This window comes from Aspergillus pseudodeflectus (genome assembly GCF_044049435.1).
Source record: "Aspergillus pseudodeflectus strain CBS 756.74 chromosome Unknown BJX68scaffold_34, whole genome shotgun sequence".
NCBI lineage: Eukaryota > Fungi > Ascomycota > Eurotiomycetes > Eurotiales > Aspergillaceae > Aspergillus > Aspergillus pseudodeflectus.
The window spans coordinates 350,638-362,585 of record NW_027263810.1 but is presented as its reverse complement, the minus strand read 5'-3'; the positions used below and the strand labels follow the sequence as shown (position 1 = coordinate 362,585).

General features: G+C 52.6%; 4 protein-coding genes across 4 annotated transcripts; 2 read left to right on the top strand and 2 right to left on the bottom strand.

The window, feature by feature from the left end:
• Window positions 1–519: 519 nt before the first annotated feature.
• BJX68DRAFT_268943 (major facilitator superfamily domain-containing protein) lies at window positions 520–1,876 on the top strand (the record flags this gene model as incomplete). Its single annotated transcript, XM_071046226.1, has 4 exons — window positions 520–809; window positions 850–1,080; window positions 1,142–1,459; window positions 1,546–1,876. 4 exons carry the CDS (start codon window positions 520–522, stop codon window positions 1,874–1,876), a joined length of 1,170 nt encoding a protein of 389 aa, XP_070897019.1.
• A 2,838-nt stretch (window positions 1,877–4,714) lies between these two features.
• On the top strand, window positions 4,715–6,574 carry BJX68DRAFT_268942 (cytochrome P450; the record flags this gene model as incomplete). The annotated part of the gene is made up of 5 exons (XM_071046225.1): window positions 4,715–5,074; window positions 5,135–5,301; window positions 5,397–5,473; window positions 5,527–6,324; window positions 6,396–6,574. The coding sequence occupies 5 exons, from the start codon at window positions 4,715–4,717 to the stop codon at window positions 6,572–6,574; spliced, it is 1,581 nt and encodes a 526-aa protein (XP_070897018.1).
• Window positions 6,575–7,404: 830 nt separating this feature from the next.
• Window positions 7,405–9,304, bottom strand: BJX68DRAFT_268941 (major facilitator superfamily domain-containing protein; the record flags this gene model as incomplete). Its single annotated transcript, XM_071046224.1, has 4 exons — window positions 7,405–7,473; window positions 7,543–8,461; window positions 8,549–9,056; window positions 9,130–9,304. 4 exons carry the CDS (start codon window positions 9,302–9,304, stop codon window positions 7,405–7,407), a joined length of 1,671 nt encoding a protein of 556 aa, XP_070897017.1.
• A 553-nt stretch (window positions 9,305–9,857) lies between these two features.
• BJX68DRAFT_277229 (flavin-containing monooxygenase) lies at window positions 9,858–11,941 on the bottom strand (the record flags this gene model as incomplete). The annotated part of the gene is made up of 7 exons (XM_071048291.1): window positions 9,858–10,021; window positions 10,083–10,117; window positions 10,195–10,402; window positions 10,478–11,074; window positions 11,153–11,310; window positions 11,384–11,614; window positions 11,682–11,941. The coding sequence occupies 7 exons, from the start codon at window positions 11,939–11,941 to the stop codon at window positions 9,858–9,860; spliced, it is 1,653 nt and encodes a 550-aa protein (XP_070897016.1).
• Window positions 11,942–11,948: the final 7 nt, after the last annotated feature.

Sequence of the window (11,948 nt, the reverse complement as noted above, 5' to 3'; positions counted from 1 at the left end):
AAAACTAATTACAAGTGTTAACGAGTGTCCTTAAATACTAGCTGTCCATCATATCCATCATAGCCCTCAGCTATGCTGGCTATGTTCCTTGTCAGAGTCGTCATAGTCGATAGCTCGGACGGTTATGACCGTAACTCTTGGCATCCTAGTCAGGGCTATGACCGGCGCGGCGCATCATTCCTCCGTAGTCGTCACAGCGCTAGCTGCGGCACAGCGGATCCATTGGCTGACAATGCCCGTGATCTCTGACACCTATAGACTAATTTATAGGTTTATAAATTATCATTTTTTTTTTGACCTAACCCATGTTTTAGCAGGTTAGGTTAGCTTTAAGGTGGGTTTATGTGTTGAGTCAGACAAGTATAATAAAGGCATACTACCTATAAGTTTAATAGAGGCCATGTAAGTACTTACTAAGTAGCTATTAACTACTTAAGCTAAGGCTAACTCTTATTTAAGGTAGTTAAAAGTAGTAATAGTTCGGCACCAACGTTGCCATTGTCCCCGCACCAACCGAGTATGCTGTCCTCTTGGACCCGGGGCAGTGGCGGCTGGAGTGGACGTACAACGCGAGTCCGTACGCGCCGTACAGGCCTCGCGGAGAGTACATTCTACCCTGGCATGCAATATCTTATCGGCTCCTGGTACCGCAAAGACGAACTTGCGAAACGCTCCTGCATCTTCCACAGCAGCGGTGGTATCGCGGCGATGTTCTCGGGGTACCTCATGGCCGCGGTATACAATCTGGATGGAAAATCAGGATTCAAAGGGTGGCAGTGGTACAAACCAGCCCATCCAGTTGCTCAAATGTATGCATGTACAGGTGCGGTGCTGACTGCGATAATCTAGGCTATTCATCATCGATGGCGTTATCTCTCTCCCCATCGCTCTGAGTGGCTACTGGCTCCTGCCCGACGTCCTGGAGATCGCAAAACCATGGTACCTGTCCGAAGAAGAAGTCAAACTCACCCAGAAACGTATGCAGCTTGAAGGTCGACAACCTAGAGGACCGTACACGAGAGCCAAACTAAAGAAGATCTTCACCTCGTGGCATATCTACCTTCTCACACTGCTGTACCTGTGAGTTCCTCTCACCACGCACAGCCACAGACATCGAGTTAAAACTAATGTGAAAATCTAGGGTATTCAACAACTCCAACGGCGGCGCACCAACCTTCCAACAATGGCTAAAAGCATCCAAAGACCCGGTCTACACAATTGACCAAATAAACGCCTACCCGACAACCGCGAATGCCGTGCAAGTCATCACGACACTCATGTACGCCTGGTCGTCAGATTCCTTCCTCAAGGGCCGCCGGTGGCCACCTATTCTCGTGGGCGGGGCAATTAATATTATCTGTTATGGGTCGCTAGCCGTGTGGGATATTCCAAGGGGATGGAAGTGGACGGTTTTTATTATGTCTGCGGCGGGGTATGGGCTTAGTGGGATGTGTATGGCGTATGTTTCCCTTCTCTCCACACACCCCCCCCCCCCACTTCTCCATTCTACTCGAAAAAAACAAACGAGTGCTGATAAGAAGATAGCTGGGCGCACGAAATCTGCTCTGCGGACAATGAAGAACGGGCCTTGACCGTTGGATCTATGAATGAAATCGCATATGTGTTCCAAGCCTGGCTTCCGCAGGTCGTCTGGCAGCAGGTAGACGCGCCGCAGTATCGGAAGGGTTATATCACGGGCTGCATTATGAGTTCGATTTTGATTGTCACGGCGCTTGTGATTCGGTCTTTACAGAAGTGGGAGGATGGAAAGGAGGAGAAGGAGGGAGGTCAGAGGATTGATGGGGCGGGCGAGGAGACTGGGAGCGGAGGTGAGGATGTTGGGACTGTGGTTGTGTCGGGGCAGGGGAAGTTGTAGGTCAAGGATACTGGGGTATATAAAGGGGTGGGATAAGGGCTTGAGGTGGTTGGGATTGTTTGGATGATGTTATGAAGCAGCAGTGGACTATTCGTGAGCTTGTTGTATAGTGGGACGAACCGTACTTGAGCGTATATACAGGTGACAGATAGACTGCATGAATCAGGATATGGGTCTTATTTAACAAAGCTAATAATATCGTAATCATGATACATGTAGTCATTCTTAATTTTAGTCTCGTGTTCGATTGCATACCTCATACTTTATTGTGTAGTTCATTCTCATATAGATTACCACTCACTCTCTAACCTATTAACACCAATCATCTTACTGATGTGATCTCCCCGCTCATTGCGTACGGTGCCTCCACCTGCGTGGTGCTCACGGACAGGAAGGATGGAGATGGCTGTAAGAAATCCTCTAATACTGAGATGGCACATCTGGCAGCCTAGGCTTTCAATTGAGGGTTTGATCACCCTGCCCAATGGCATCTGGTCCATCTTCCAGATGGCCCCATCTCCCATCGAGACAAAGGCATGGTGGCGACTAAAAGGTTGGTTTCGCACCAGGACTGTTTCAGCTGTAGTGTACAAGTGAGTAACCATTCCGTCTTAAAGGATCACCACCAACAAACCCTAGCATGATGGTCTAATTGCAGTCGATTATCACCTCCAACGTCTACTGCGATGACGGCAAGCCCCAGTGTACGTCTAACCCTAATATCAGAAAGCAAGCACTAATAGAATCAGGCCGACGAGGTAACCGCGTCTTGATCGGAATCAACTACCTAAATATCGCTCTGTAACTATTTGCCAAGGGCTACTACGTCTGAAGGAACAAGCAGCCCGACAAGATCTGGAATGCAATGACGGACGATGTAAAAACCCCCAGAACAATATCTCGAGAACATCCTTAACAGCTAGCAGGAAAAAGAAGAGTACCTCAACACCACGACGGACCAGAGAAATAAGATATTGGACTTTAGATCCGCTTCCTAGACTCTTTACCCTTGACTTTGCACATCTATCTAGACAGACCTCAGCCGTTTGGTACTGATGATTTTGGGCGTACAACAGACTGGGAGTAGTGAATATACAGACTCTTTCCGGGGGTATCTCAGCCTACGGAGCAGAAAACTAGAGATGCCAAGACCATTACCCTTCTTGTTCTACATAATGAAGGCGCGCGACCTGGATGAACAAGCTGAGTGGGGGGTGAGGGTCGCGCGACGCTCACCTGGATCACACATGACTGGATGATCAGGGTGATCGGCTAAGAGGCCGCTCATGCTTCGCGGTACGAGGAACGGAGACCCGGGGAGCTTTCGAAAGGAAGTGACGATATCGAAGTTGGGTATCATCACAGCAAAATTAAATGATATGGCGTGAAACATACAGGCCTCCCTGGGTCTTGATTGCGGTCTCCATACCACAAGCATTCCCTCATCTCTAGGATTCCACCCACGCATTGTTACTCCAACCCAAGGTCAATACGGAGTGGCTCACTCATGTCTCTTCTGTCGCTTGTGCCATTTGAACAGCGACGGTAAACGACCCTCGTGCAGCCACTGCATCTGAACCTAGCAACCAGATCTAGTATGCTCAGTGGCGAATAAGTGGCTTCGATCGTGCGGCTCTTGCTGGGCAGAGGCTGAGACTGGTTAGTGTAGCAGTAGCGGCCGAGAATGCAGCAGCTGTCGTTCCAAGAAACGGAAATAACTGGCTAATCAAGGGGTACGATGTAAGCCAACATAAGACCCTCGTGAGAGGTCCGCTGTACGCACGGGCCTCTGCGGCGACTGTGTGATCGTCAACAGGCGTCAGCCCTGGCAGCACAGTCCAGTCCATTCTAAAACCCAACTGGCGTGAGGTGAGGGGAAGATATAAGACCCTATGATCGGCCCGGAGTCGAGCTTGATTGCTGACCGCCGTCCGTCTGGAACGGATTGTTCACAATGTCAAATACCTTGCTTCTTCTGGCCAATGGAAGCCTTCACCTCCGGATCAAGGCTCTGCCTGGATCAATTCGGGCCCATAGTGCGCATCCCGCATTCCGAGAGCTCCTTTTCACCAAGGCGATAAAACGCTTTTGCAGTTCGGGAAGCTAAATTCGAGCTGATCTTCCTCGAGCAGGTCAAGCAGCGCTGGCACCAGGACTCAGTCCCTGTGATATGGGCTTCTTTGCACCGCTGGATTCAAGGACCTCAACCTGGGCCAATTGTCGGGCGCGTCGTTCCCAGTCCCAAACGGTTTCGGTACTATAGTCGGGAATGTTAGTGCTAGTAGTGACTTCATTCTCCGCTTAGCAGTAGGTATAGTGGTAGGTGTGATCTGAAGGCAAGCCGGGTTTAGATCCCAGAGCCACGGGAGCAGATATCCATTAATTAGAGACTTCCGCCCAAATGCCGGAGACAGGCATTTTCGATGTTATAAAGCAGATTTGAGGCACATTGAGTAGAGTTTGTCAATGGCTATAGACTCCGAACCGTTCACGATCCAAGGCGATCAGGTCAAGGTTATCATGAGCTCGGGGCTCCACTCCAAGCAGCACACCACAAGGGCAGCAAACAAAGGCCTCGAGGTGGCGATGGAGCTGCCTGAACCTCAGATCGCAGCTACAGGACTGCGGCGCTAAAAGAAATGACGTGATTTGATGCGATGCGTACCTGGAATGAGACATCGCCGAACTGCCAGAATTAGGTCCCGACAGTTTGAAGCCCTTTTGGGTACCACCGAGCCGCAGCTGCGGCGAAAGGCAGATGGTGATATAAGTTGACATCAAAACCGGCCCAGCCAAGGCGAGGAACTAAGTTGCTTGCAGAACGATCCTCCGCTTGCCATGTCTCCCATCATAGGGACGGCCATTGTACTCTCCATTGCGGCCTATCTAATCCGGCGGAGACACCGAAAGGGCCTGCCACCCAGCCCGCCTGGCTTCCCCCTCGTTGGGAACCTGCGGCAGCTCCGGGAAGGGGCCCTCCATCTCATTCTGTCTGGATGGAGCCGCACATACGGCGACTTTTTCTCCTACCATGCCGGTACTCAACCTGTATTCGTCGTCAGCTCTGCTCATGCCTTTGATGAGCTGTTTAATAAAAAGGGCGCACTGTACAACTCGAGACCTCAGACTTCAAAACAAACTCGTCGCGTGACTGGGGATTCCAGAGGTGTTGCGTTGCCCTACGGCGAGCCTTGGAAAGTAGGTGCCTCGCCCATCATTGCGCAGTTCTGATGCTAATCAAGTACTCCATGCCGCTAGGACAGAAGAAGGGTTTTGCAGTCGCTATTGAGTGGGCAGAACACCAAGATGTTCCAGCCATACCAAGACTATGAGAGCAAGATTGTTCTGGTTAACCTTTTGAATCAACCGGAGACGTTTTTCCAGGAGGCGGCAAGATACGCGAGCAGCGTCAACTTTAGCATGCTGTACGTTCCTGTCCTATCTCTTCTCCCCTTTCCCGACTTTCGAGTGCCGCAGGTCATGTGTGGTCTGTCCGCATCTAATGCAACGTGATGAGTAGACTTGGTGCACGCTTTGAGAATTCCGACTCCTTCGTTCCAACAAGGATTCGAGAGGAGATGATTCTTTTTTGGCAACGTACGTTTTCCCAGTCAGTACTTCAAGCTGTAGAGCTGACCATCGACACATAGATATTTCACCCGGAGTATGGGTCACAGACTGGTTCTCCTTCCTGGACTACTTACCTCCGGCCCTTGCCCCCTGGAGGAAGAGAGCAGACTGGATGCACAGCCGCTGGGTAAGCTTCTGGTCCCTGTTCTTCGATCGAATGAACGAACGCCACAAGAAGGGCATTGCCCAAGACTGCTTCCTGGCCCGTTTCCTCGACGATCCCGATGTTGGACGCTGGAGCCATGTGGACTCGGTGGGCATCGTTGCCGAGGTTCTTTCAGCCGGGTCCGAGACCACCATCGCCTCGGTTCAATGGTTCTTTCGAGCGGCGATATATTTTCCAGACGTGGCCAAGAGGGCCCAGCAAGAGATTGATGCGGTCGTCGGCCCAGACAGACTGCCCGAGTGGCAGGACCGGCCGAACCTGCCCTACGTGGAAGCTCTTATCCAGGAGTTGCATCGCTGGGCTTCCGTCAGCCCACTTGCTGTGCCGCATGCTACCACAGAGGCAGATGTGTACAGGGGGTACAGGGTGCCCAAGGGCGCCACCGTCATGGCGAATACCTACGCCGTCCACCACGATCCCAACTCTTACCAGGAACCGCATCGGTTTCTCCCCGAGCGGTTTCTCCGTGAAGGCCATCCGTTGCGTGCCAAAGAAATGGCGAGTTTGTCCAACCATTTCGCCTTTGGGGTTGGACGCCGGGCCTGTCCAGGGCAACAGGTTGCCAACGCCAGCCTCTACATTGTTTTAAGTCGTATCCTCTGGGGGTTTGATATCTCGGCAGCGTCCACCGGCCCACCTCGGCTAGAAACAGGTAAGCTGCCCTCGATCCGCAACAGCACTTGCGCCGTTGGTGCTCATCGCTGACACATCCCGTGTCCCAAGTCCCATCCCCACTCGTGGTTGCGCTCGCACCTTTCGAGTGTTCCGTGACACCGCGCAGCGAAAAGGTGCGACAGTTTATTAAGAAGCAGTCCGAAGGGCTGACGCCGCCTCCGGAGCTCGAGTCTGCTTCTGTGTATGGGCAGCTTGTGGCCGAGTGGGATGAAAGTCACCGCGGATGAGCAAATGCTGTCTAGCCCCATCTGGTCTTACTACGCGGTGTATAAGGTGAGACAGATCAAGCCTGTTATATGTTCTATCATGGCAGCAGTGTTATAGTTGTGATGGGAGGATCAGACATAGATGGTCATGTCTACCAGATTTAGCGAAGTGCGCTGTGGACTTGGACATTGGAGCTGATAACGTTAACGCTGTAGCAATATCTCGTCTACATTAATGTGTCCTTTGCTTCTATCCGTGGAGTCTCATGGAGAGCTGGCAGATACACATGAGCACTGTGGCATCTGCTTGAGTCGCAGCAGGCTGATGACGCTGATTCGGGGCTGAGAGAACCATGGACAAGTGGAGGATTGATTGATTCTAGTATCTAAATGGGTATTTTTGGTTGTCAGTGATGTTTACATATTTGTGGTACGGCCACTAGCGCAAGCGATCTTGACCTGCCACCATGGCTTGCCCCCGGCTGCGCTGCGCGTCAATGAGCGAATGAACGAGGGAAACGACACTCAATTGAGAGTTACGGTTGCCAGTTCTAAAAAATAATGTGGTGCTATTGCGTCCGCCAGGTAATCCTGAGTACTAGAGGCTATGCAAAAGGTAAACTAATATCGAGAACCTCGCTCAGCGCTCACAGTGGTAAATCAACGGTAACTTCAACTACGAATAAAGGCCTTCTGATTTGTCAATGTGAAGGCCTGTAGAGGTCTCCTTGTATAGGAATATCTTAACATTCTCCTGATTGGACCGACGATGATCCGATTGCAGACCGTCTTTGCCCGGCTGACAAACTAACCACCCAGTATGTTTCAGGAACTACCGGTTTCTCTCGCCGTTACTCGCCATTTCCACACCAGCGAAGGAGCTTCTGGATTGATTGAGACTGATGGATTACAAGGCGAAGCTGCTCAAGCCGTCGGGTTAGTCTTGCAAGGACATCCGAGCCAAGGAATTGGAATCGATGAAAACGTACCCTCTTGCCATATACATAGAGAAACAACCCGTAGAGGCAACCGACCACATGGATGGAACCAATGATGAAAAAGACGTTGATCGGCCCATACTTGGCCAGCCAGTCATTGACAAAGAAGGAAATGGCAAAGGTCGAGACCGCTTTGATCAACGTCACGGCGGCATACGAATCCTGGGCGTACTTGCGGTGGCAGTCGAGCAAGTACGTATTCGAGACCAACGACATGATGGCGCCGCCGAACGCCGACAGGCCAAAGAAGAAGACGGGGGCAAACCAGTTGATGCGGTAGTGGATCGACAAGCCGAATCCCCAGAAGCCTGCGGCGCCCGCCACGAGCGCCGGCACGCAGAGGATGTTGCGGAACTCGGGCTCGTAGATGCCGTCGTTCTTGCGGGCCATGTACGTCACCAGCCAGTCGGCCACGGGACCGGGGATGAAGTTGCCGATGATATTTCCGACAAACGGGGAGAGCGCTGTTAGTCCGACGGCGCCGGTCGAGAAGTTGTAGGGAGCCACCGTGAAGATCTGCGCCAGGCAGACCGAGATCGCTGCGGCAAAGGCCACGGTCAGGCCGTATGAGTATGCGGCCCAGTGGACTGCCGGGAGGATGATCGTAACGAAAGGTGAGAGGATAGCGCGGAGGTAGTTTTCGTCGCTGAAGCGGCCGTTGTAGAGCTTCAGGCCTTGAATCCAGGTCTTGCGTCTCTCGGGTGTGCTGCCACTCTCGGCATCGGAAGCGTCGACGACAGCTGTAGCTCCGAGTCGGGATTTCTCGTCATCTGGCAACTGGCTACCGGCGGGGTCTGCCTCGTCTGCTAGAACCTCGCGGACGTCCGTGTCAAACTTTTTTGGGCGATTGTAGGTTGTCTCTGGAATTAGTAGGAAGAGGAGGAAGATGTACGCTGACATGAAGATTACGCTGGAGGGGACGGTCAGCGGGATTGCACCCAAACCGAGTGGACTGTTGGGAGCCATCCCAATGATGATGCCCATGGGGGAGACTTACGCGTATCGGAATGCCCAAACATAGCTCTGCCCCTGCACAACCTGGCTTGCTATGACCTGACCCAGCGCATTCCCACCAGAGAGTCCAAAATGCCACAGGGCGAGATGGAAGCCCCGCTGGTGGACAAAGAACAGGTCGCCGACGCTGGAGCTGACAAGATACTGCAGAGCGGCGACGCAGGCACCCCAGAGAGAGCGGCCAGCGTAGATGTAGCGCATATCCCGCGGGTTCGCGAGAATCACCCCGTATCCAACAATGCCAATGATTCCCAGCCCGACAAAGACGGGCCTCTTGCCGTAAATGCGTGCCAGCGGCGTCGTGAGGATACCGGCGATGCCGAGGGTGAGCATCAAGAAGCTGACTGAGCGGGAGAGCTGAGTGACCGTGGTGCCGATTTCCTTGGCCATGACGCCGTGGGAAGGATTCAGGAAGAAGGCGGTTCCAGAGGAGAGGCCGCTGCCGATGGCGAGGAAGACGCTATGGAAGACCTTTTCACGCTCTGGCCAGTCTGATTGACGTTATCAGTATCACATCTTGGACCGAGAAAGGAATCTGAGCGGCGAAGGGGTCATACTACGTACTCAAGGGATCGTTGGGCGAGTCCGATGGCTGCGGCACCAGAATGACACCCTCATGACGGCCAGTACCCATCTTGAGATGGGCAGTCCTGATGCGTGACTGCTCATCTTCGCGTTCGATGTAGACAGTCCCTGGGACTTTGTCGCATGACTTCGGTTCCAGAACCCACAAACCCATTCTTGAGGGCGCCCGCGGCCAAGGAGAATCGACGGATGCGGATTTATATTGGTGGCGATAGCCCTGTCGTCGGTCTAGTGAAGAGTGAGGATATTCTTCTAACGAGCTCAGCTTCTCTCCAGTTTAAAAACGTCGCTTGCTGGTGGCCTCGTCATGTTTTTAAAGTGGTATTCGCCGAGTCCTGAAGTGTCGAGATCCAGGCCGCTGGCAATCACGCAAGAATCATCACAACCAGTCCAGACCACCGACGAGGACGAGATGAAGTGATAGAAAGTCAAGGGGCCTATCGCAAGACCCAGGTCAAACCTGGGCGATTCCCGATTGAGCATCGCCGAGCGAGTGGGCCCCCACTATCCTGACCCGGGACTAGACTAAGGGCACATGTTCTCCAACTCGGTGTTGAGCCAAGTGTGTCGCGATTCAATGACCCGGTTAAATCGGTTGGTAGTCTTACTGCGCCGTAGAGGCCTTGCCTATTGAGGTCTTATCACTTGGGTTTCAAAATGCGAGTGAAGCAAGAGTATTCTCTATTGTGCGATTGTTCTATCAAATGCTAAGATATGTAGGCACCCAAAGGCTGGCCCTTAGCCTCATTCGCAGCCCGCCCATCCCCAAAGTATCTGAAACGATTCCGCGAGCGGTACCTGTACTCGAAATCCTCGAATCGGGGTTGTTTTAAAATTGAGAGAAAGTGGTTCACAGATCCCGGCCATGGCCCTGCGAAAAATCACGTCAGTCCTGGTGCGTAGTTATTGTAGACTCAGGGCCTGTTACTTACCAATAACGGTGCCATCTACCGTACCGTCCTTGTACCTGATGAGCATGAGCATTTCCCATACTGACATCCATCTTGCTCCTCATCACATCGGTCTGCGGAGGGAGAAACTCACCAACTAGTACAATTACCTGTCCATGTCATGCCTTTCATAAACTCATCTTTCCACTCATTGAACTCGGCTGTCGCCTTGTCTGTTACAACGACATGGTGTAGATATTGGGTCTGAATCTTGCGGATAAATGCGAGAGCAAAGTCCACCTGATGCTCGATGGCTGGAATCAAGGACCCATTGCTAATGGGCGAATTCGGACCAGTGGTTGCTGCATTTTCACCAACCGATTAGCAAACCGAGTTACGCAACTCTGTAGCTAGGGCCAGAGAAGCGACCGACTTACAGAAGTAGTTGGGCATTCCTGGCGCTGTAACTGAGAGATACCCCCGAGCACCCTTCTTGGTCCACTCCTGCTGCAGGTCCCGGCCTTCTAATCCGACAATAGGAAATCGGGGCACAAATGAAGCGACGTATCCAGTTGCTGTGACAATAACATCCACCTCGTGGAGCTTGCCATCTACCGTCGTAACTCCCGTCTCGGTGATCCGAGCAATGTGTGATGTCTCAACAACCACATTACCCGCCGTGAGAGCTTCGAGGTATCCATGCCCCGGCGTGACTCGTCGACAGCCCAGCGGAAACTTGGGGATGAGTTTCTCGCACAGCTCCGGATCGTTACCGAGCCGCGTGCGCATCGACTTGGTCACGTTCTCGATGCCCAGTTTCTGCGCATCCGAGTCACGGTAGAAGGCGGGGAAGCGTGCATTCATGCCATGCTCAATCTCACGGCGGTAAGAGAGGAAATATTCGGGGTCCTGGCGGAATCGCTGCTTTTCCTTCTCGGTGTAGATCGTGTTGCGGCCTTGGGAGGCGAGTTGGCCGGCAAATTCGGCGGCGACCCAAGAGGGAGATCGATGGAAGCTAACCAGCTGTTGGACAACTACGGGAGAGATTAATAAAACCGCACCTGACCAGCCAGAGGGATGCCGAAGCAGGTCTTGCGCTTCGCGGAACTCACTTGGCTGAATGGTCGGCACCACCTGTATGGCTGACGCCCCTGATCCAATGACGGCCACTCGCTTGCCCTTCAAGTCGAGCCCATCATCCCAGTTAGCAGTGTGCACGAGAGCCCCTCGGAACTTGTCTAGGCCCTCAATAGAGGGCCATTGCCAATTGCTACCCAAGTACGTCATCGTATCAGTATTAAATCTCTGTATAGAAAGCGGCGTGTGTTGGGGGGCCTACGCACTTGAGAACTCCTCCGCAGTTGACGAACACCTCGGCCGAATCAACAAAAGACTCGCCTGTCTCGAGATGCTTCACGGTTATCCTCCAGAGGCCTGCTTCATCATCCCATACTGCACCCTCGATCTGGTGCTTGAACTTGGTTTGTTGGTAGACACCGTACTCCTTTGCAAGTCGCTGGTAGAATGCCTCGATCTCGTCGCCGCTTGCGTAGAACTTGGTCCAGTCCGGGTTCCTGGAGCATAACAAGTTAACGACTATACGACCGAGAGGATAGGGAGCCGTCCACTGCCGTCACCTACCCTTCCCAAGTAAAGGTATAACTATGAGCAGGCACATCACAAGATACTCCAGGATATCTCGACTCAAACCAGGTGCCTCCGACGTCCGAGTTCTTCTCATAAATCTGGAAAAAAACATTCTCAAGCTCTCTGGCCTTGTAGGCAAATGCGATGCCCGCGATGCCGGCGCCCAGGACTATGACTCGGATGGGCTTGGGCTGGTTGACATAGTGATTGGCGAGGATGCCGCTTTCCTCTGTTACCCAATTCTTGCTTGTCATGATGCCC